The following is a 24,002-nucleotide window of genomic DNA, read 5'->3' as shown; positions in this document are numbered from 1 at the left end:
TGCTCCAACATTTTGCTACATGCCATAGAAACTTAGACAATAGAGCTTGCACTTTTCTTTGCACGTGGTCTGGAGAACTAAAAACCCCATCACACGTTAATGTCTACAATTACTTTAGACCCTCCCTCTTAACAAATCGAGTATCAATAAGCAGGCTAATCCAAAAGAAAATAAACTCCTTTTGTTTAATCACATACAAGTGGGTGGAATTAAATACTTTACACTCATCCTCAAAGTGTGATAAAAACCAATATAATCTCTAAGGTCTGTTTCAGATTGACCAGCCCCATGCTCTTAATTACCTTCAATACACAGAAATCGCATGAAAACTATTTTTTCCTGAAATGTTTTTAAGCTGCATCCTCTCTTTATGCTTGTATTTGATTTTTAGCTGCCATGAATGTTTTCACTCATTTAGTGGTTTATGAAAGAAAATGTGATTGCACTATGGAGCTACCATTATTCTCTTCTCTTTCATATACATATGGAACTGGCTTGAACATGTTCAATCATAATGGCTTACACTGTATACTATGTCTATAATAATTTTCCAATGCAAACATCAATCCTCTAATGCGAACAGTGACCTTCGCACTCAAACACAGTAATGTTCGCTGTTCAAATTACAATTATTTTTTTTTAAACAAGCTATAACATATAGCCATTTTAGCTGAAACAGGCAACATTTTATAGTCTATTTTAACATTTTTAAAAACCTCAAATACGAACTGCGAACCTCAAATGCGAATTGCAAACTTCGAACTGCAAAATCAAACTGAATTAAATTTATGATCGCACCACTAATTCGGGGTCATCAATTTAATTGAATTTCAAATCGGATTGAATAACTCCAACCTCTATGAAAAAGATCCTGTACACAGATGTTAACCAGAGACAGATCTAAGGGTGGGTACGCACTAGTGTTTTCAGACAATTATCGGGCCAAACGATAAACGATTGTTTGTCCCGATATCGCATTAGTGTATACACTACAACGATGAACGATTGTCATTCCAAAGTACATTGTATCGTTTGATTTGATTTTTAAACCGGACTAAAAATGACGTTCAATAATGTCGTTCCAATTCTGCAGTGTGTATGCACTCACGACCGGCAGTGTCCATAGATCTCTATGGAGTGTGCAGAGTCACAGTCTTTTCAGCCGATGGTTATGACAGATGAAGAGCACAGATCTGAAGGTAAATCGTGTAAAAACGTGTATAGTGTGTACGCATGAATCCGCATGCCAATTGGGACTTTTTTTTCTGTCTTGGTAAATCGTTAAAGATGTTGCATTGGGGAAATTTTCTGCAGTGTGTAAGGTGTTTAAATTATGCTCATCTGCAGAAGCCCGAACTGCTTTCCTTTAACTAGCACCAGGGGCGGGCTGGCCCGGGGGGCATCGGACCCCCGGGCCACTCAGTTTCACAGCTGTTAGGGCCGGCCGCCCCTCGGATGCTAAGTCTCATGACACGCGATGCGGCCGCGTCGTTGGAAGCGGCCGCATCGTGTGTCATGTGATGCGGCCGCCTGTGCGCCCCCCCCCCCCGGGCTGAAATATGCCAGCTCGCGCCTGACTAGCACCTGAAATGATGTATGTGGTGGATTTCATGTCATATCAGAGTCACAGTTTTTAATTAGAAAATGATCACAGCTGTGCAAATGTCCTTTTTCCACCCTTGCCCTGACCCCAGCTCATGTGGCACTCACTGGCAACTGTATACAACCCGCTGCTCCCACCCACAGACATGATAAGCTGCTGTAGCTGGAATGTAAATAGTGTTGCCCTTCAGCAACAATAAGCCATAGGTTCCACAGTTTCTTCCAACGCTTTATTCCCCTCAGTGACAAAGCTTTGTGTATAGCACGCGGGCTTTATCTGCAATGTGTGAAGGGTTTGGCTCCTATCAGTGGTGTTTTCACAATACTGTTCCAAACAAAGCAAACATGGAGCCAGCCAGCTCCTGTGGATGATAACAACAAGGAGGCTGGCTGTCCTCAGGTTACAGTCAGGTCATACATGCAGCACTGCTGCCTCATACAATGTGTTGTGACTAAACGCTCACTGTCCCTTGAATCAAGCTGCAGCCACGCCCCCTTCACTCACACTGCCTGACAGACACGCCAAAACATTGTGACGTCACTAACGTACGAGCCTGTTCAAAAAAAAAACGAGAAGAGGCGGGGACAATTTCTGAAAAGGACAAAAGGGGGAAACTGAGAATGGTTTAGTCTGCTTGTTTTCTATGTTCATAGTACGGCGCTTAAGCTATCGGACTGTTAGACAGACCAAGGTGGTTTACATTCATTTGACGGTGAACAGGCTTTAATCAGCAAATGCAGGCATGTGTAAAAACTATTGTTATAAACGACAGTCTTCCCCTTGAAACTGGAAGTGGTACAATCCGAGGAAAGAATACGTCACCCATTGTTTACAAACCCAGCACGGCCGGTAAGAGCCGGGCGGTTGTCATTGCTCGTCTGACTGTGAGCCATGCCGTGCCGCAAGGAGAGCTTCCTCCTGCTGGAGCAGTCGGTCACTGTAGGGTCCAAGGAGGTGGACTCCCTGGTCGCCCGGATTGGGGAAGCCCTTCAGCTGAACGCTCACCGGACCCCGACCTCCTGCAGCCTGGCATACGGGACCCTGAAACCCCCGGCCATAACCCGGACCCCTGCCGTCATGTGCTCCTGTGTGCGGGGCAGGACGACGCCATACCCGGTGTGTACCCCTAGAGGCGCCGGGCGCTATCACCACCAGCACACTGCATCCAGGCACTGTGTGGGGAACAAGCAGCTGTGCGGCCGAGGCTGGGTGCGGGGAAGCTGCAGGAAGCACGGTGGTGATGGGGACGAGGAGGAGGAAGACCCCCACCAACTGCTGCAGGAGCTCCTGCTGTCCGGGAACCTCATCAAAGAAGCCGTCAGGAGGTTACACTTGTCCGGAGAGAGTCCCAAAACCATGGGCGACACTGCAATGCAAAGAGCCCACGGAGACCCCCGTGCAATGACCCCCAGCCTCAGGGGGGCACAGAGAGCCCCGTGCAATGACCCCCAGCCTCAGGGGGGCACAGAGAGCCCCGTGCAATGACCCCCAGCCTCAGGGGGGCACAGAGAGCGGAATATAATTCTGTGTAACTATTGACAAAGTTGAGAATGGAAAATAGAATTTCCTCTTTACCACACCCCACATGTAGTTGCTGTGTTTGTTTGAGCAATATGATCAGGGGGTGACTGGCATGGCCGATGAATGTACCCCACCAGTTGGTGGTCTATGGAGCATGTGATGGAGGGGGTATATGACTGCTTTAATGGATCTGTCTGCAGTGACACGTCTCATATATATATATATATATATATATATATATATTTATATTTAGAGCTAATCAGCTCCTCTTGTGTAGTGATGAGGTGTCGCTGATGGCACATTGACCATCAATGAGTCATGATGAGTTCTGAGAAGAACCTTATATGTGACACTTTCGGGTGCTGGAACTTGAGCCAAAATAACTCCTGATACTGACGCTAAAGGTGGTTTGAGCCCAAAGGATCGTGTCATTTTGGTGTCCATCAACACACTTTCACAAATATTTAAACTGACCATTTAGCATCTTCAGTCTCCTGACTTATTACCGGCCACTATGGTTTTCTGCCCAAAATATGGCAAGTCTTAAATCCTGTGCTCTCAAACCCCCCAACCAACTTGTGCACAGTTGTCAATCCCCCTCCTTATTTCCAGTTTTGGAAACCTCGCCAAGAGACAAGGCTGTGAAACCTCAGGGACAAATGGTCAAGGATTATCTGATACTAATTACAAACCAGATTATGTGCAATGCTACAGTGAGCCAGTTGCATGTCATGGAATGTGTCCCTGTTTGATGACAGTCCTTTTCTTTTGTTTACAGTATACTTGAAGTGGTTCACATAGTTCTGACATTTTAAAGTATTTGAGCTCTCAAACGTGAACAATGGACGAGCACTGTTTTCTCTTCTAGGAATTTTACTTTTATTTTGTAATTTTGATTAACAATGGAAAGTTTTTCTGCAGAATTTGCAATTCTTTAGTATGCTACGCACAAGTGTATGTGCCACTACAGTCATTTTGAATAATCCCAGAGCACTCTGGGTGGGGGGGCATGTAAATTAACACAATGTTTTGTTTTCCTTATTTGGTGTTACATAATTGTTCTCTGCTTCTTGTTTACAATTTTGCAAGAGGAGGCTGGCTTGTGCTTGTATCTCAGTATTATGGTTGTGCCTGGCAATGCTTGCTGGCTGTACTTACTGAAGGTCAATCTGTGCCAGATCAGTTGCACAGCCTGGGATAACCCTTTAATATTAATTGTAAAGGCTATTGAGAAAAGTACCACACCCCAGTGTGAGTTGCAGCCAAATCGCATTATTTTAGTGGTTTTGTTATCCTCATCATTCTGTTTTAGAGATCCCTATTTTTGCTTCAGTGCATTACTTTGCATCCCCACTTCATTTAGCCTGGTTTTGCAACAAAAAGCTTTGTATTATCTGTATAATGATATGATAAACAGTGAATCTCCACACAGATGTAAACTGAAAATTTTTTTTAATTTTGCTGCAAGGGAGCATATAATTGATTTATGTTTATGTTAGTCTTATGACAGGTTAAGAATGGAAATTTCCCTTATGGGTACTAAAGCTGCAATATTTTAAGCATATTTTCTGACTTGCATTCAATAGAATTCTTTTCAGCCTGTGAACAATCTTTTATACTCCTCTTCGTAATTAACGAGAGAATTTGAACCTGTGAAACCACCAATACACTTTTTTTGTTTAATTGTAAAAATGTAGTTCTTGGTAATGTCATGCTATTTGCTGTTACTGTTTCCGTTCCACCACTGCCATTGTGCAATTCTATAGAATGCCTGTCCTATTGTTCTAAGAAGATATTACAACAGTATGCAGCCATAGGTTGTATCATGTCTAAATGATGAACTGGTAAAACATTAATTTAGCATATCGTACACATGACTGTTAATTCCCTGGCGCCAGATTGCTTTGAAAGGAATGCAACTAGATCCAGTGAGCGACAGTGTTGAATATGTCAGTGCTTTTGAATGCAGATAGCTGGAGCTAGGAGTACTGCATCAGAACCTTGCATTCTAATTAATAAGCGTGTTTATCAAAACATTTGATCTGCTCTAAAAGGGGCTTTGTGGGTATGAAGAGGGGTTCAGATTTTCTCTCCCTCTTTGGTATAATGCAACACACTTTTAAAATTGAAACATGAGTGAGAGAGACCCAGCTTCTGCCAAACATTAAACCTACATTCTTAATAATTGGTGCTTTTTACTTATGGTCCTTACTATTCGTAGATGGCGATCTTACGTTATGCTGGAAGGTGTTTTGATTGGCCCTAGGCCTTTGGAATGGGCAGTGTATTTTCTCTCACTGTTCAGCAGAAAACTTTTTTTTTTATCTTTGTTTTGTAAGCTCTGTACAGTTATGGGCCAGGATTTAAGCTAACAAAAAATAAACTTGAACCAATGGTGTTTTATTATTCAGTAATGACCATTGGACAGTGTACCCTTCGTAACGAAGTGTTGATGATTGTGTTCCTGGAGTTTCAGGACTTATGAATAAAATGTGTACAATAAACTTTTTATATATACAATTTTTGTGTGATCTTGAAAGAAGTATATTTTGTTCTGCATTACTCGCCACCAGAGAACTGATTGTTGGATTCAAATTAATCTTGCCATTTTATTTTAAACTAATAAAACAAAAATCATGATGTTATATTTCTCAAATTTGAGAAGTCATTGTATTGTAAACATGCTGGGCAACAAGAGCTTGGGTGGGGTTCAGTTTTTGTTTTTTTTGTTTATTTATATTTTAGGCCTCCCCTGTGTCCTTCAGTCTGTACAGGAGGTATTATAAAGATGCAGTGGGTATTCGATAGTTTGCGTTTCCCATTGCCACACCCCTCACTGCTACCATGATTCTAAACCAATAGCCTGATACAAAGCAATGTGTTAAAGTAACAGATTTGTGTGACTGACTGGCTCTTGTTAATAAGCAAGAACATGCTAGATAAATTTGCCATTCTGCCACTTCTAAGACACGCGTGGACGACTTCCACAGATCCGATGAGGTCCTGCCACTGTTGCACATCACTATTTTTGAAAGGGTACAACATGGTTAATCAGCAGCGTCTCCTAGCGCATTAAAATTTATAACACGTTAGTGTCCCGTCATTTACAGTGAAACTATACATCTTGTTCTAAAACTCCCAAGTAAGTTGTATATACATACATGGGTGACGGGTAAGGTGGTATTTTTATACTGATGAAGACGTTCTATGATCTTCTCTGTAATAAGATCAAATTGGTTGATGCTGTTCTTTTTACAAGCACTCGGTATATAATGGTCTACTAGTGTAAATAGACAAAATAAATGTTGCAGTACATAAAGAGGTAGAAGTGTTTTGGTATATGGTGGTTTGCCATACAGCCACTTCTACTGCCTCAATGTAAAACAATCAACTTCCATTTTACAGATCACCACTTCTAATTTTACACTTCAACTACTGAGTACATAGGCTAAGCTGCCTTTATATAAAAAAAAAAAGTGACATAAATGCAATACTTCTGATTTTCTCACTTATTTTCTAAATGCAATAAGCTCAGGTGTCAACTTGAGGTGTTTTTGTTTTTTTTAATTAATAATCGAAGCCAAGAACTGGAAAACACATGGAGAGAGCATACAGCGTATTATCACACACGAAAAAAAGAAAACCAGGTTGATAGGTGTGGCAATTGGCCAAATGTTTCCACATGGTAGCCCCAACACACAAGCAATGGCCATAACTATCAAGTTTGGAATGTGATTTAAGCATCCATGGGTGTGACTAAGTTAAAAGATCATCTTGTTCCTAATGAGCAGAAGGATCGACCCATGTGTGGCTTCCCTAATAGTGGTTTTGTTGAAAGCCAGTACAATGGATCGTGCCCTCTTCTACAAATGTTTAATTTTTTTTGGTGGAAGACAAGGTGCCTTTTTGTATGTTTAATACTGAGGAAAAACAAATATTTAGCTGCAATATTTTTCATCCTTTCCATGATTGCTTTGTCTGTGTTTTTGCCTGGAGTAGTATGTACACCACATGATTCATGACCAGGATGAACACATGCATTTGTCTTTTGGATGACACCGAGCAGCCTTAGGCTGCAGTTCATAGGTTGCATTACATACAGGACAGATCGTGGCTACTGTCACGTCCTCTACCCTGTAAGAAGACTGCACACAGCACTAATGTGAACATCTGGGTTTCTTGATTGGAGGGGAATAGAGGTGAGAACAGAAGATAAATGATGTTCTTACAAACTGCTCTCTCTAGCTCAGTGAGATACATATTCTGTTCCCATTTATTCCTAGGATTAGTAATGTCTCAAAATACAATGTTGAAATGTATTTTGTAGCAGAGGCAATGTTAGATTTGATGAATGTGAAAAGAGAACATAGTGTTTTATAATTCCAGGACAGATCTGATCTTTGCTCACAGACCAGAAAGGTAACGCTTGTTTAGTTTAACACCGTCATGATCAAGGGTGGTTTGTACATTTTTAATTACAAGTTGTTGGGTTTTTTAAACATAAAATTTTTTTAATCTGCCTATGTAAATTTTATACTACTTTTTAAGGACGGTGCGGTTAATTGCAAAATAAACAGTATATTGTAATATATAGTCTTTGATTTCATAGGCAAAAAAAGTTTTCTTAAATTATTCCACCCAATTTAGAAAATGCACAGAAGGTTATTTACTAATAAATATGCAAATCTGCACTTAACCTAGAGCAGCCAATCGGATGCTTGTTTTCATTGTGTAACTAGACAGGTCAATAGTAATTTCTACTTGCTATGTTGGAGGGTTTTTTTTGTGCAGATTTGCCCCTGTAAGCAACATTCGCAAATAGCCTTAAAGTTATATTTGCCTTTACTGCAAAGCGATCCTGGTTCAGTGGTAAAAATTGCGCAATCCTCTCTTGATACTGCTCCACCTGGTGTTGATGTCACGTCCCTGTGAGCTTACTGCTCGCATGAAAGGGAAGTTCACACAGAGGTCGTGACAACTCTGCTACTTGTTTGCATCAGGCAAGCTCTAGTGTGAGGGCAGTACAGCACTGGAGTCATGGAGAGGGGGATAATACAGGGAAGATAAATTTTATCTTAATGAGTTCTACCAAAATCAAAATGTTTAATTTTGGTTGGAATTCTTTGATTCTTCCCAAAGTTACTTGTACCCAATTAACACATCTCCATCTAATTGCTTCCTTGTGTAGTGATCTCAAGTAAATGGTGGGTTGTTTTTTTTTTTTGTTTGTTTTGGATTTTTTGGGGGGGATATATCATGGGCTAAGGCAATTATAGAGACAAGCAATGGTATGTATTTTTTTTTTTTTTCTTCTTCTTTAAATTGGAAGAGACACAAGTGGGAATGTAAACTGAATCCACCCATCACTAAAATAACAGGTGGTATTCAATGCATTTTGCATTGCTGGTCAATGACCAGCCTCCAGTGCATCTACTAGGGTCTGATCCCCTGCATATCAAATTAATATATAATCATTTACTGTAAATAATTTTTTTCAAATATGCTTTTTATATATTAAATAAGATGATTTCAATGCATACTGTACAAACAAGTGTAGTAATGACAAACACAGGACTTGAGTCAGCCATATTGGTGTTGGAATGCCCTTACCTGGCCTAGGTTAGTCATCCGCCCCCCCCCCCCCCCTTCCACCTCTAATGTTTTGGCCGTAAGTGTTAGTTGGTGCTGAGAAAAATTGCATTAATTGGGGGTAATGTCCATTACAGACTGTGTTCAGAGAAACACTACACAAACAGAGGGATGTCCGAACATGAATCGGGCCCATAGTTGTTTTTTTTTCAACACAATTAACTTTGAATCTTGTATATAATAATCAGGGGTTCAAAAATCAGTATTTATGATTTCTGGTCCCATCAACGGACCTCCTGACTGTTGTTCCCAGCTTCTGTCTGTGTTAAACTGGCCACATACTCTATTATACTAGTGAGTTGGCCTAATGTTGCTGTTTGCAGCCATAAATTGACCTCCATGACTCACAGTATTCCTATTGGTTGGATTATGCGGCATGTTGGCAAATATGGTAGAAAAAAAATTGTCCCGTTTGTGCTCAGTCCCCTGCTGACCATATTTAGGGGCCCAAATTCCCTAGCACAGTGGCCTAGTGGTTAGCACGTCTGCCTCACAGCACTGGGGTCATGAGTTCGATTCCCGACCATGGCCTTATCTGTGTGGAGTTTGTATGTTCTCCCTGTGTTTGCGTGGGTTTCCTCCGGGTGCTCCGGTTTCCTCCCACACTCCAAAAACATACTGGTACATTAATTGGCTGCAATCAAAAATTGACCCTAGGCTCTCCCTCTTTGTCTGTCTGTCTCCCTCTCGGTCTGTCTGTGTGATTGTGTGTCTATAGTAGGGAATTTAGACTGTAAGCTCCAATGGGGCAGGGACTGATGTGAATGAGTTCTCTGTACAGCGCTGCGGAATTAGTGGCGCTATATAAATAAATGATGATGATGATGATGATGATGTGTTCTGGAAGAGCCTGTACACTGAGCTGATCACACATGTTGCTCTCAGAACGCAGCACTGAGGGGCAGTATCAGCCTGCGTGGCCAGTTTAACAGTGGCGTGCAGCCATCACGTCTGTACGGTGGTACCTCTTTAGGACCAGTTGACTACAGTTTAACTGCTGTGAAACTTTTCCCTTCACCCATGTCATCTGTGTAATAGGTCTCCTCTCCTCTCTTAGTATCCTGACATCCCATCGCAGGTAAGGGAATCGGACCCAGCACTGCCTGCTTTACTGAATTTTAATTGTTGTATATACTGTGTTTTGATAACATTATGCTACTATGCGATTGTTCTGTGTATGCAAAACCTGATTCCAAATCCTTCTAGGTATACATTTCCGTTACCACTTCCTTCACAATTTCAGCTGTTTTCACACAAACTATTTTGAAATACAAAACTTCCAACATAGTTGGGCATTACCGCTCATCTGCAAGCTATATCTCCTCCCATTGCTTTTTTGTGGCCACCAGCTTTCTAAGGAACTTAAGGCCTTTATGTGGTCACAGTATAATGGGTTTGTCCTCATGCAAACGGAAACTGTGGTAGTTTTACGGTAGGCATGTCAAATCCTGCTGCTAGAGAGACTAAAGTTTTTTTTTATATATATTTAATTTACACCCACACCAAAGGGCCTATAGTACAAGCATGCCAGCACACATTCGATCCAAGTTTCTGCCTTGATACAGAGCCCCACTTGGATCGATACCGTCTCCACTGGTTTCTCTTCCCACTGAATTTTTAAATCTTGAAATATTTTTTTTTTGATTGAGGTAGTTGTACGTGTGCTGGCAGCCAGGCCCTCTTGTTTTTTACATGCTGGACCTGCTTCTGCATCGGCCTACTGAGCCATTGAGTGAGTGCAGCTTCAGTATATTTTTTTGCATAAATATATATTTTGAATTGGGCTGGTATATGTTGGTACATCATACTGCAAATTCTACTGCCTTCATTGTAAAATGATCAAACTCCACCTACATATCGCTACTTCTAACTTTCCAGTTTGACCACTGTGTGTGTATTATGTATGTGTGCGTCATAGAGAAATATAGCGATTATATATATATTACACACTTCTTCAAAGGTATGCTGACAATATGCATTTCTCCTTCTTATGAAGTATCAGAAGTTTTTCTACAATCTTGGTCCATAAAGGCACTTGGTTGTAATTTGATGAACACAGTAGTGCTGTAGGCCAGTGTATTAATAGTAAGATATATAATGAAAACTGGGTCACTATGAAGGACACAACCTGGCTCTAACATGATTGAGTTAAGTATGGAAGGAAAATATTTCAGTACCTAAGCAAAATATATCTCGTACTTTTATGCTCTGTGCAGTCTATGTGCAGGATGCGGGCATTCTCTACTACCTCTGTGCCTGCTTTATATCATGTTTTAGGCTCCTTCTAACCTGGTTACATCCCCAACAATGTCATGTCTTACCCCTGCTGATTTCACATTTCTCCCATCCCCTTGGGCCACGAGACCGAGCTACCAGGGTTTCCTAAACCCAGTCCTCAGGGCTCCCCAACAGTGCAGGTTTTCTGGATCACATGTGACATAATTAGGACCATCTGTGGATTTGTTACAATGTGTCAGTCAGTAATGATTACACCTGTGCTCCAGCAAGGAGATATGGAAAACCTGCACTGTTGGGGAGCCCTGAGGACTGGGTTTGGGAAACCCAGCCAAGCTACTGTTTTATAAAACCTCCGTTAGATAGTCTGCAGAGTTCTGGGAGACGCTGAAGGGATTATAGGAAAAATAAGTAAATCATGGAAGTGTTCTAATTGGTGACCTCTTCAAATAGACTTAATTGGTCTATCAGAAACTAGGCAAAGTGCTGGAAGAAGAAAATGTAATATTTATATTAGACAAATAGCTTTGCACCTCCAAACTTAGGTTTACAGTCTCTTTAACAAAGGGTCATTGGTTTTTAAATAGGTAAAATATAGGCAAGATACACATGCACACACGTGTGTCTTATATTAGCCTGCCTTCCCCAACAAGTGCCTATCAATCACCCTGGCAAATAGTTGGCAAAGTAAAAGCCTTTAGTCTCAAATTACAATAACCAGGATTATAGCAATTTACTGGAACAAGTGGCAGTAGGTCACCAAGCTTCATAAAACACTGCCTAGAAGAAGCTGTAATCGCCACTTATTGATGGTGCTGTCTGGCTACTGAGCCACGATCTTCTGCTCCTCTATCAGCTCAGTAGGGATGCAGTCCAATGTCATCCTGCTTCTGGTAGGCCCACAAAGAGACAGGATCCATGGAGATTTCCATGGCCACATACCTGTCACGATGCAACAGGAGCTGTAACCCCTAAAAACTGTCCAAGCAATAGACACTGTTGGAGCAATGCCATCTTTTATGCCTTGCTTAGCCATCCTCATTGCCCCTTCTCCTATCTGATTGCTATCTTTATGGCATTTTTTGTTGTCTCATCCTTCCTGTAACATATTTTTTTAGATTGGTTGAAACCAATGTTCCTTGCCCACTGTTTTTCTTTCTCTCATATGTGGTGAAATCTTGTATGTTCTGAATGTTTGACACCCCATTATAAAATTAAAGTTTACAGATTCCATTATACTGCAGAGTCCTGATCAGAATGTCGATTCATGTGTACACACTAAACCCTTTTTACAAGATTTACCTTCAGATCTGTGCTCTTCATCTGTCATAACCATCAGCCGAAAAGATCCTGACTCTGCACACTCCATAGAGATCTATGGATGCTGCTGTTCCTGAGCGCATACACACTGCAGAATTGGAACAATATTGTTCCATCATTGAACAAGCTTTTTAGTTCCGTTTAAAAATCAAATGGATTGATATGATGTGTTTTGGAAAGATAACCAATCATCGTTGAGGCATACACAGTTATTGTAATATCAGACCGAACACTTATTTATCGTGTGATTGGTCTGATAATCTGTCTGAAACCCTGTAGTGTGTACTCAGCCTTAGATTGTGCAAAGAGTTTTCTATATGATGATATCTATTGGAAGCCTAACATTTTGAAAATGTTCTTGACAATCTATAATAGTGAAGATATTCTATTTTGCAAACAGCATGCAATTATTAAATTGTAAAATGTGCTCTAAAAGAATTAAGTCAGACTAGTATGGCAGAAGTGGCTCAAATTATGTCCCTGCTTGTTTTAAGTAGTATAGATGTTAATTATTGCCTCCCCCCTCTTTCTTTTTCCCCTTGTCCTCCCCCATCCTTACCTGCCCCATGATCCAGACCCGACCTAGGCGGGCTAGCACATGTTGCTGTTCCACAGAATGTGCTCCTCAAAGCTATGCTCAGAGACGTGTGATTACACACACTTCCTGCCTAAGCATCCTTACAGCTGGTACTCATGTGCACTACATTCTGAGGCGACAATTTGGTTAAAGTGTCTGGGTTCTAAACTACAGGAATCCCCCCCTCTCAAGTGTGTGCCTGATTGCAATTAAACTTTTGCTCAGGATATGCTATTAATGTTAGATTTTACAAAATTACATGGCAGGAACATTTCATCATCATCATCATGATCATTTATTTATATAGCGCCACTAATTCTGCAGCGCTGTACAGAGAACTCGCTCACATCAGTTCCTGCCCCATTGGAGCTTACAGTCTAAATTCCCTAACACACACACACTCACACACAGACTAGGGTCAGTTTAATAGCAGCCAATTAACCTACAAGTGTGTTTTTGGAGTGTGGGAGGAAACCGGAGCACCCAGAGGAAACCCACGCAAACACGGGGAGAACATACAAACTCCACACAGATAAGGCCATGGTTGGGAATCAAACTCATAACCCCGGTGCTGAGAGGCAGAAGTGCTAACCACTAAGCCATCGTGCTGCCCAACAACTTTAATAATATATGACTTCCAATTGTCCAGAAACAATTGCAGCAGTTAAAACTTAACCTGCGTTAGTCCTCTAGGAATGGTCTGTTTTCCAGATGCAGCACCCCTCAAACATTTATGCGACTCCTTACTTTCTTGTAAGCTCAATACACCCTGTTGGATTACGTCATTTTTTTTCAATAGTAATTGGCTTTGAAGTATTAAATATTACATAAATGTTACTGACTTCAAGGAAATACTTGGCCAGCGCTGCTGTATTCTAAAAGCAAAGTTTCTCCATCCTTTATGAGGAATCGAGTGGAAGTTTGCTTTATGGCAGTGGCAGGCTGATTACCTTAAATCTTCAGCTTTTTTAGCATAAATGAGAGTCATAGAATTTTGGACATTTTGGAGTTTCAATAAGGAAAAAAAAATCTTTTGGTGTCATTTAGTTGTATATAATTGTTGTAATCGTTATATTGCTTTAAATATGATCACATCTGCAGACTTGGGTCCTATCTGTCGGACTCTGGTAAGGGATCTGCACTTTACTTTTTGTATTGGGAGGGAGGGGAGCGCCTTTGGCAATTGGTTAATTATAACTGTAATTCCATCATAAAAGTTACCTACCAGGGGTGGTTGCTATTAAAAAATAAGTAAAATCCCCCGAAATGAGGGCTTTCAGTGTGAATTGTTAAATGTTATTACATGTACAACATAAGAGACTTGATCATGCTCACACCACCTGCTGCTAACCAGATATCTACCTTAATGAAGGCCATAAATTACAATCAGTAAGGGGAATGGTAAAATATCCCCATTAAATGCATCGCTAGATTCCACTGAGGCAAACCGCTCAAAGCAAATGCTGTTAGTTAAACATGTTCAGTTAACCATGCAGTTTAGTTCATTATCCGGCAATTAGCATGGCCGTCAGCATGGCAGTATACAATGAGCTAAGTGTGCCTGTGCTTTAAGGTTATTCTGAGGTCATTTCTCAACACTGATAGTGCTACTGTAGAAACACAGATTCATCTCCAAAGCTTTGGGTTTTTTTTTTAATGGTTTCAGGTTGGACCTAACTGGAAAACAAAATTAGCAAAACTGTAGGTGTTAAGATCTTTTATTCCTTGGAGGTTTCTATGACCCTCTTATCTGCTAATATAAAGCCAGACACAATGGCACTTGTTCTATATGCTAGATGATGTAGATCCTATGATCAGGATGTTTTCCACGTTTGTACAGTTCTGTCGAGACACCTGTCCTCTGTACCCCGTTAAAAGATGCCGCTATCTGGGCAAGAAATTGATGTAAGCACTCATCCAGGAAGGGCAAATGGGCCACCATAGTATTAAACTGCATAATGTTGATGCTTCTTTCCACTGCACAATAAACCTCTTTTACCCATTAAACTTATTACTCTAATATGAAATAACGACACGGACACAGATATAAATTTTGGCAAATAAGGTCTCGGTTTTAATTATAAGTAGATTGGTGGCGGAAAGCAAAATGCGAGTTCACGAAAGCAAACTAATACGAAACCAAACGAGTGACATTCACTACCCCAGGGTATCATCCCTTACTGAATAGTCAGCACTTAGACTGGTGTCAGAGAAACAAATGCCCCTTCTCAACTCACAATGATGTGTCCACACAAAACAGGTCAAGGGGTCCTCCACACAAAAGGACCAAGAGCCACCATCTATAGAGAAGGGGGAAGTAACCTGCGGCCAATCAGTAAAAGCGCTTTGTGTAAGCCGCTACTCACAAGGCTTTCCTGCCAACTATGCCTCGTCTGTAAAGCTGGGAGCAAAATGTTAGTTATGAGAATATAACCAATAGACATACACAGTGGGGAGGATTTTGTGCAGCAAAAGAGGCAGGACAGCCATGAGAGGAAGCTTATATGGAAAATTCCAGGGAACTCCCCTACGGATACTATTGGCTGTTGTCGGATGGCTTAATAACACTTTAACCCCTAATAGGTAAGTGCATTGTAACACACACAAACATATTGCAGCATACCTGGACTCCAGTAGTCTTCCCTCCTACAGACTATTACACCGCCTGCTGATCCTGCCTTGGGACTTCCCAGTTCCTCAGGACCGTAATGTGTTCCCTGCCTGCAGATCATCTCAACTCTGTGTACTTCAGATTATATTTACCTGTGTTACGGGTTTCCCAGCCTCCTGCTGTTTATCGCACCACCTAGTGATCCTGCTCCAGGGCCTCCCAGCTCTCCAGGTTCCAAGTGCTTTATTCTTCTGCAGACCATTGCATCTCTGACTGTCTGGACTCCCTCCTCCTGCAGACTCCTTACTCCTGCGAGTATCCAGGTCCTTTTGGACACCAGGGCATATTCCAGGAAACCGTCAAGTCTTCTGGTGTTCCTGTCTTTATTCTCCAGCTGCTCCTGCCAGCAGACCCTACGTCTCAAGACCTTAGTTTATGGGTTCTCCTTTGTCACCGACTAGAGGGCCGCGGCCTGAGGTCAGGGAGTCGCAAAGTCCATATTCCCTTGCTGGGATCCCTGGCAAAAACCTCTCTTTCCGTTAGACTCTGCGCCTCTTTAGTGTCAAGTCAAGCAGCCCCCGGTCTCCCCAGGCTCTTTGAGTGTGACAATAATATTCACTTGTATACTTCTTACCCAATATAGCAGAACCCAGAACATCTGATGCCCAAAACCAGCAACCAAAATACACATTTGCATCAGTGCTGCCACTCCTCCCTGTCTAGAAGGAGGCATTTGAAATTAAACCACAGTTATTGAATAATTGTCAGTAAAGCTGATTGCACAAGAAGTGGCAGATTGTCAATCAGCTCCATCGGCAAACATTCAATGCCCACAGCTTACAGTGGGTGAGAGGTAGCGTTCCTTGTCTGCCTAGGGCGCACTGAATGTCATTTATACACCTGCCTGGGGACAAGATGACTCAGGACATTATATATAAAGGTATGCAAACAAATTAAAGCAAATATGGAGAGGCTTAGTATATGTATGTAATGTGCACTTAATATCTCCAATATTGGTTTCTGCCCATCCAATAATCTACCAGCAAGGTACCCCAGGTTCTTTAGTCAGCCCAACAAAAATGGAGTTCAGCCAGTGACTGAGCCAATGACAGGTAGTGTAAATCTTAAGTTATGTGTTTGTTGGTACATAATTTTCTGCATCACATTTTCGGTATAGGGAGCGTTGTTAAGTTTATTACTTTGTCAAACATTGGAAATCACACAATCACACACACACGCACACACAGTGCGGCTGTAAGACTTATTTTTCTCTCCAGCCGCTCTTCCTCTGCCTCCCCTCTCTGCCTTACCTTACACTGGCTCCCTTTCCCCTACAGAATCCTCTGTAAACTCCTCACTGTCACCTACAAGGCCCCCTCCCATTCCACTGCCCTTTATATCTCTAACTTCCTTTCCATTCACAGTCCCGCCTATTCACTGCAATTGTTCAATGACCGTCGCTTCACCTCCACTCTGATCACCTCATCCTATTCCAGAATTCAAGATTTCTCCTGGGCGCCCCCCTCCACTGGAATGTCCTCCCTCGCTCCATCCGACTGTCCCCTAATCTGAGCACCCTCAAATGGTCTCTCAAAACCCATCTGTTCCTCAAAGCCTACCAGCCATCCACCTAACCTTCTCCATCATTGGTTCCTCACCTCCCACTTACCTGTTCGCGCTCCTCTTGGGCTTGATCTCCTCCACTGACTCCTCTCGTGATTGCTGTCTGTTTCCCCTCCCTTTAGTATGTAAGCTCTTACAAGCAGGACCCTCTTCCCTTCTGTGTCAATACCATTTCTTCTTCTCTAACGTTACTGTACTTGCTTTGCTTGGAGCTATTGGAGTCTTCATTTTACTCGTTTTGCTCTGTACTGTTGTACCCAGTATGGTCTACTGTTTGTATTGTGTTTTGTTTTTGTACGACGCTGCGGAAACCTAGTGGAGCCATATAAATAGAGGATAATAATACTGGGTTCTGCTTCTGGAACGTTAGCTCAAGAACAGAGGCTGGTGGGCCAGGGGGGCTACCTGCAATTTTTTCCTTTTAAAATGTTAATAGACTGTAGACTGCTGAGCTGAGTCTCACTTCCCCAGGCCAAAATTTACTAGCCAACCCCTGCTCACAAGTGAATGGTATGGACTTTGGGCACAATAGCTGGTTTTGCAAATGAGTTAGATTAAAAAAGCAAAAACGATCAACAAAATAAGGATTTTTTTATTAAAAAAAAAATCTATTTTTATTTATTTCGTATTATTTTATTTTTTGATTTTGTGATTAGTTGTGGTGTGTGCCAAGCCAGAATCATCTTTACTGCCTCCCCAGACCTGGGATATTACATTATATAATTTTGGTTAAAGAAAACCCCATCTTTACTTAAAGTACCCATATGATTGTGTTCTCCTGTTAGAATGAAACACACGGAATGGTTTCTGCTTTAGAGTCTTGGATGGTGGATTTGCACCAGAATCACTGATTTTGTTACGCAGACAAAAATAAAGATTATTGAATATAAAGGCTACAAATAGGATTTTCCCATGATTTGTTTGATATTATTGATATGAAGGGAGAGTTGCAGAGGTGGGGGGGGGGGGGGGGGGGGGGGGGGGGAGGATTTAGACCAAAAACCAGGTGATAGTTATTAATGTTTAATTAATGATGAGGCCATGATAACAGAATTGGATTAAATGTCCTCTGAGTGTGGAATTGCATTATGTTTTTAGGGTTGGCCTCCCCCTCTGCAAGTCATTTACTATCCCCACATTAACATATTAAGATAGTAGCAGGCTAATTGTGAGGGCAAGAACATTCCGTTGATGCCAAATGCGTAGCCATTTAGGGGAGAAATGGTATCTATGGAAATGTACCCCTAACACGTAAAGGAAATATACCAATTTCTACGTAGTTGTTTTTTTCCCCACATAATCAGGGTTACCATATTCTTTCATCTAAAATGAAGTCACTCTGTAGCTGAGTGATGACACCAATCCCCCTAGATTAATGAAGAGCATTAGTGTAACACAGGCATTGGATCTCTTATGTGGAAAAACCCAGAGAAGAACTAATTATGAATACAGTAATGCAATTTATTCAGTCCCTTCCATAGTCCAAGGACTTTTGGTTGATGGATTGTGAAGGAAAAAATGTCAATAAAATGTTTTGGTGCTGAGGTAATGAAAGGCTGTATTTGTTCAGTTACAATAGCCAATACACTTAAAAAATATTTACAATATAGTGGCCAAGCATAACTGGTAAGTTAATCATTGCTTCAGAGTTGCTATTAAATACTTGTTTTGAACTTTCTCAAGGTTAAAGTCAAACTGTTCTGTTTTCCTAATAGGGTGAAAAATAAAAGGAAGTGAAAATGAAATGAAAATACCATATTGCTTCGATTCTAAGACACACCTTTTTTCCCATATAAACAGCTCTAAAACCGGGGTACGTCTTAGAATCGTGGTGCGTCTTAGAGTCGCGGGTGTTTCTTAGATGGCAGGTGGAAGTTTGACCATGGCACTCTTTGCAAGTGTGGAGCCACCGTTGTATCATTATAGTGGAGCTGTATTTCATTCATTACGATCCTTTACTGCAATCAAAATGTTGTCAAAAATATTGCACTACGAAGCCACAATGAAACAAAAAGTTATTGTGTATGCAGAAGAACATGGGGCCTGATTCATCTTGAAAAAAAAAGTCAATATTTAACTTATGTGCAAAACAGAAAACTAGTTTGCACCCCTTGCATTGTAACATGGTTTTGTCCAGGAGACTGAAATAAGATACCTCTTCATTTAAGATCCTTATTGAATCAGGCCCATGGAAATCATCATCACCATTTATTTATATAGTGCCACTAATTCCACAGCGCTGTACAGAGAACTCACTGACATCAGTCCCTGCCCCATTGGAGCTTACAGTCTAAATTCCCTAACACACACACACACACAGACACACAGACAGAGACTAGGGTCAATTTGATAGCAGCAAATTAACCTACTAGTATGTTTTTTGAGTGTGGGAGGAAACCGGAGCACCTGGAGGAAACCCACGCAAACACAGGGAGAACATACAAACTCCTCACAGATAAGGCTATGGTTGGGAATTGAACTCATGACCCCAGTGTTGTTAGGCAGAAGTGCTAACCACTAAGCCACCATGCTGCCCTTATAGAGCTGCAAGTCTATATTTTTGTAAGTTGAGAAATGATCGCAATTCCATATAATCAAAGTTTTTTTCTGGTGGTGCTCAAATTAGTGTGCGCCTTACAATTGATGTTGTCTTAGAATTGATGAAATACGGTAGCTTTAATGCATTTAAATATAGTGTAGTGCACGGATAATAATGTAACAAAGTAAAAACATCCCATTACTATTTTATTCATTTGGATCCACTGTTTCTCTAGAAAACCTTGCACAATAGGCCTTAGTTAGATATATCAATTACACCCTATGTAGGATATACAAAACAGTGTCTGTGTCAGTTAATTGGAGACAAGGCAATGGCATGATTTCTAGATAGGAGGTTTTAAATGCCTGATTCTGGACCCATACTCACAACAAAAAACTTCTCTTCTCCTGTCTAATCCTTGGTCCTGACTGTTTTTTATCTTAAAAATGCTACAACCATGCAACTTTGAATAATAATAAAACTATAGTTGGAACATATAAATGGTGCACCCCTTTTTAATACTGCAATCAAAACTAGCAAACGAAGAAAATGTTGCAGGTTCAGTTACACAAGATGTTGGCACCATATATCTTACACGCTTAGCAACACTTTTCACTGGTGTTGTTTTTTATTCTAGAAATGTGCTTACCGTGAGTATAGACAATCATTTCTGTTGCTGTGTGCAGTGAAAGCAGTCCATCCTTACACTAGTGTTAAACAGGTGCAGCGTTTTCGTCCAATAATCGGGCAAATCAGCCGACACACAGCCGTTCGGTCGGAAGTTGGGTTAGTGTGTATAGTGACACGATGGTCGAAAGTCGTCCCAAAGTGCCGATCATCGTTTCATTGGTCGGTCGTACTGTTTGATATTTTCTGACCAATCACCGACCGATCATGTAGTGTGTATGCACTCATGCTCACGATCCCCATAGAGTTTACAGAGTCGGGCTGTTTTCAGCCGATGCTAGCGATGAATGTCCCGGTGAATACATGTAGAGAGTGCTGTAGAAGGAATAATTCATTTGTTCGTTCTGAGACAGAATGTTTAGTTTCAGAGTCACAAAAGCTAATGAATTCGTTAGGACATGTGGATAGCTATAACAAGGCAGTTTTAATCAGTGTGACAATATGACAATAATGAATGAATGAATATTGTGCTGTCATTCTCTGAAGACTAGAGGACCAGATGAAGACCACAGATATGAAGGTAAATCGTGTCATTGTGTATGCATGAATCGTCAGACTGATCGGACCTTAGGTCGTTGGTACAATCGTTTGAGATAAACACTAGTCGGAAAATTCTTCAGTCTGTACGTAGCCTAAGGCTCAGTGGTGTAACAGTAACACTGAGCTCATTTTGCAGTGTGAGTTGAATGTGCTTTGTACTTGAGGCCTGTTAAAGACTTTGGGCCTGATTAATTAAGGAAAGTAAAGCAAAAAAATTGAGTAACTTTGAACCTTGGCAAAACCATTTTGTTTTGGAGGAGGAGGTAAATTTACAATGTGATGGCAGATTTATAGTTAGGGTAGGGCATGTCCTATATCAACTTTAAATTTCAGTGTACAAATAAGCTATCAAGTATTTGTGGGCTACATGATTAAAACAGCCAGTATTTATCTTATGTGCAAAATAATAAACTAATTTGCACCCCTTGCACTGTAACATGGTATTGTCCAGGATAAAACATACTCATTTTTTTGACTTACTTCCCTTAATGAATCAGGCCCTTTAAATGCATATTGCTTTGTTGTCAATATGATAACTACTAAATAGTCCTGTCTTATAAATACTCTCCAGATTGAGGTGCTGCTGGATAATCCAACTATGAGGACAAATACTCAAATCAAGCTTACAGTACTGGCAAATAAAATGCTATATTATGTTATGTTACATAATTTCATGAATTTCAATGTCATGAATTATAGGGCCATACATTTCAGCATTTGTATTCAGATATTAAATCCTGAGAAAGTGCTTGGTTGAGCATGAAATTTGCCCTTTCACTGACTTAATCCTGACATCCCGAGTAGCCTGATACAAAATGTTTGACAAATATATTCATGAATGCAATGAATGACTTTTTCCTTTGAGAACAAGTTGAACATAGTAATCGTTTTCTTCCATGATTTATTTCGGAGGCAACAAGATATATTCTGTGAGTCATATATTATACTTACCTACACAGAATAGCCTAGGCCGTCATGCATCTGCACCCAGTATGACATAGAGTTGAGCTTTTACAGCAGAACACCGGTGTGGCATAGTCAGAGTCCAAACAGTTGGTTAACAGACAACCGATTGGTCACTGGGTGAAAATATATCACCTCCAGTCATTCGTTACTTTGCTGTTCAGGCTACTGGACTGCATTGTGCTGTCTGAGGCAAGAAAAGAGACCTAAGAGGTAGAGCTTAGGAGGGTTTTAGATGATCATCATATGGCAGAAGGATCTATTGCTACCAATTAGTATGTCTAGTAGGTACCAAGCATTGAGACTTCTGAGAGTACTGGGACCATTACTGGTAGTTATTCTTCCTCTTCCATCTCCTCAAGTTCATTTGAACATGACACTTATGGGTATATTTACAAATCTGCGGGTTTGAACAAAATGGAGATGTTGCCTATATCAACCAATCAGATTCTAGCTGTCATTTATTTAGTACATTCTACAAAATGACAGCTAGAATCTGATTGGTTGCTATAGGCAACATCTCCATTTCCCTTAAGACACGGTAATTATATAACACAGCAACGTGCCCCATCAAGTTCAAAATACGGCAAAATAAAGAAAATCCTTCACTAAAAAAATAATTTAATCTCTTGCACCTCTGTGTTTGGCTGGGGACCTTATACCTGCCCATATAAGGACAGATTTTGTGAATCCAGAGTGACCCTGCTGCCCATGCATTTGGCAAATTGGATAACACTGGTCCAAGCTAGTGTGGTCAATTGATGACCTCACACACTGGCAGATAGAGGTCATAGGACATCTGTATTTTTCCATTGTTGGTTGGTATTGCCAGTGGTTTTACTCCAATGCATGCAGTAATATGAGAACAGTTTGTTCTAAATTGCCAACATTGGCCATACAAATCTCTGTGTGTATGGGTAGCTTTCCCGTGCAGTAGATTCATCTGCCCCTATTATAATCTCTCACCATCCAGAGCAAATCATTTATATTGTTGTCATTTATATTGGAATTAAGAAAACACACATAAAATACTTTACTCTTCTACGTTTCTGTAATCATGATAATAATTTATCCTATGCCTACAGCAACTAAACTGTTTAATTTGTCATGCTGCGGTAGCTAAATAGTTAATGCATAGTTTGCAGACCCAAAATAACCGATCAAACTGCTAACAGCACAGCTCCCCTTATCTGCGTGTGCACGATGAATAGATTGGCCATACACGATTTTCCTGGTAATATAATACCATCTAATGCATGATGTCCTTGACAGGCATGAGCTCTCTGTCTATGTCTTTCTACTTACTGCAGGGAGGAGGGGGCTGGCAGCTGTAATGCTGCGGTTGGTTGTAAATTTGCTTCTGTCTCTGGGCAGAGTGATAGGGACAGCATGTCAATTACAGTCTGTGAAACACAGGCAACATAACTCAACTCTTCAAAGTGGTTGTCTTACCCACATTAATAAAATAGGCTTGCCCAGTGAAAGAGATTGCAGTATGTTCATTAAAACCAATAAATAAATACCATATTGGAAATTCTGCCGTGTCTTTTTGTTTTTTTTACCTTGCTTCCGTGCAATAATATGCTACATCCTTTCATACATCAGCATCATTTATTTATATAGCCTCACTAGTTTCGCAGCGCTGTACAGAAACTGCACTCAGTCCCTGCACCATTGGAGCTTACAGTCTAAATTCCCTAACACACACACACACACAGACTAGGGTCAACTTGATAGCAGCCAATTAACCTACTAGTATGTTTTTGGAGTGTGGGAGGAAATCCAGAAACCCATGCAAACACAGGGAGAACATACAAACTCCACACAGATAAGGCCATGGTCGGGAACGGAACTCATGACACCAGTGCTGTGAGTCAGAAGTGCTAACCACTGAGCCACCGTGTTGCCCACAGTGAGCTTTCATAGCTAAGCTTGTTTTAAGGCTAGGCCCTTTACCCAATGGGAGAAAGTATCAGCTACTCTCAATAGTTCCCTCTTGTCTTTCCATTGTAACCTTACCCACTTCCGAAGTTGTACTGATGTCACCCAATGACGGAGCTCGACAAATCGGTATCTGGGCATAAGGAGCGTTATTTCTTTGGCGTCCGTCACTTCTGGAGGTGATGAGTGAAAT

General features: G+C 41.0%; 1 protein-coding gene across 1 annotated transcript; it reads left to right on the top strand.

Moving 5' to 3' along the window:
• Nucleotides 1-2,261: 2,261 nt before the first annotated feature.
• LOC142159165 (GSK-3-binding protein-like) lies at nucleotides 2,262-5,644 on the top strand. Its single transcript, XM_075213818.1, has one exon. It carries the CDS (start codon nucleotides 2,495-2,497, stop codon nucleotides 3,086-3,088), a length of 594 nt encoding a protein of 197 aa, XP_075069919.1. The 5' UTR covers nucleotides 2,262-2,494; the 3' UTR covers nucleotides 3,089-5,644.
• The last annotated feature ends 18,358 nt before the right edge of the window (nucleotides 5,645-24,002 follow it).

This window comes from Mixophyes fleayi, chromosome 5 (genome assembly GCF_038048845.1).
Source record: "Mixophyes fleayi isolate aMixFle1 chromosome 5, aMixFle1.hap1, whole genome shotgun sequence".
Lineage (NCBI taxonomy): Eukaryota > Metazoa > Chordata > Amphibia > Anura > Limnodynastidae > Mixophyes > Mixophyes fleayi.
Note: the sequence above shows the minus strand (reverse complement) of the source record. Positions and strands in the feature narration are given on the sequence as shown.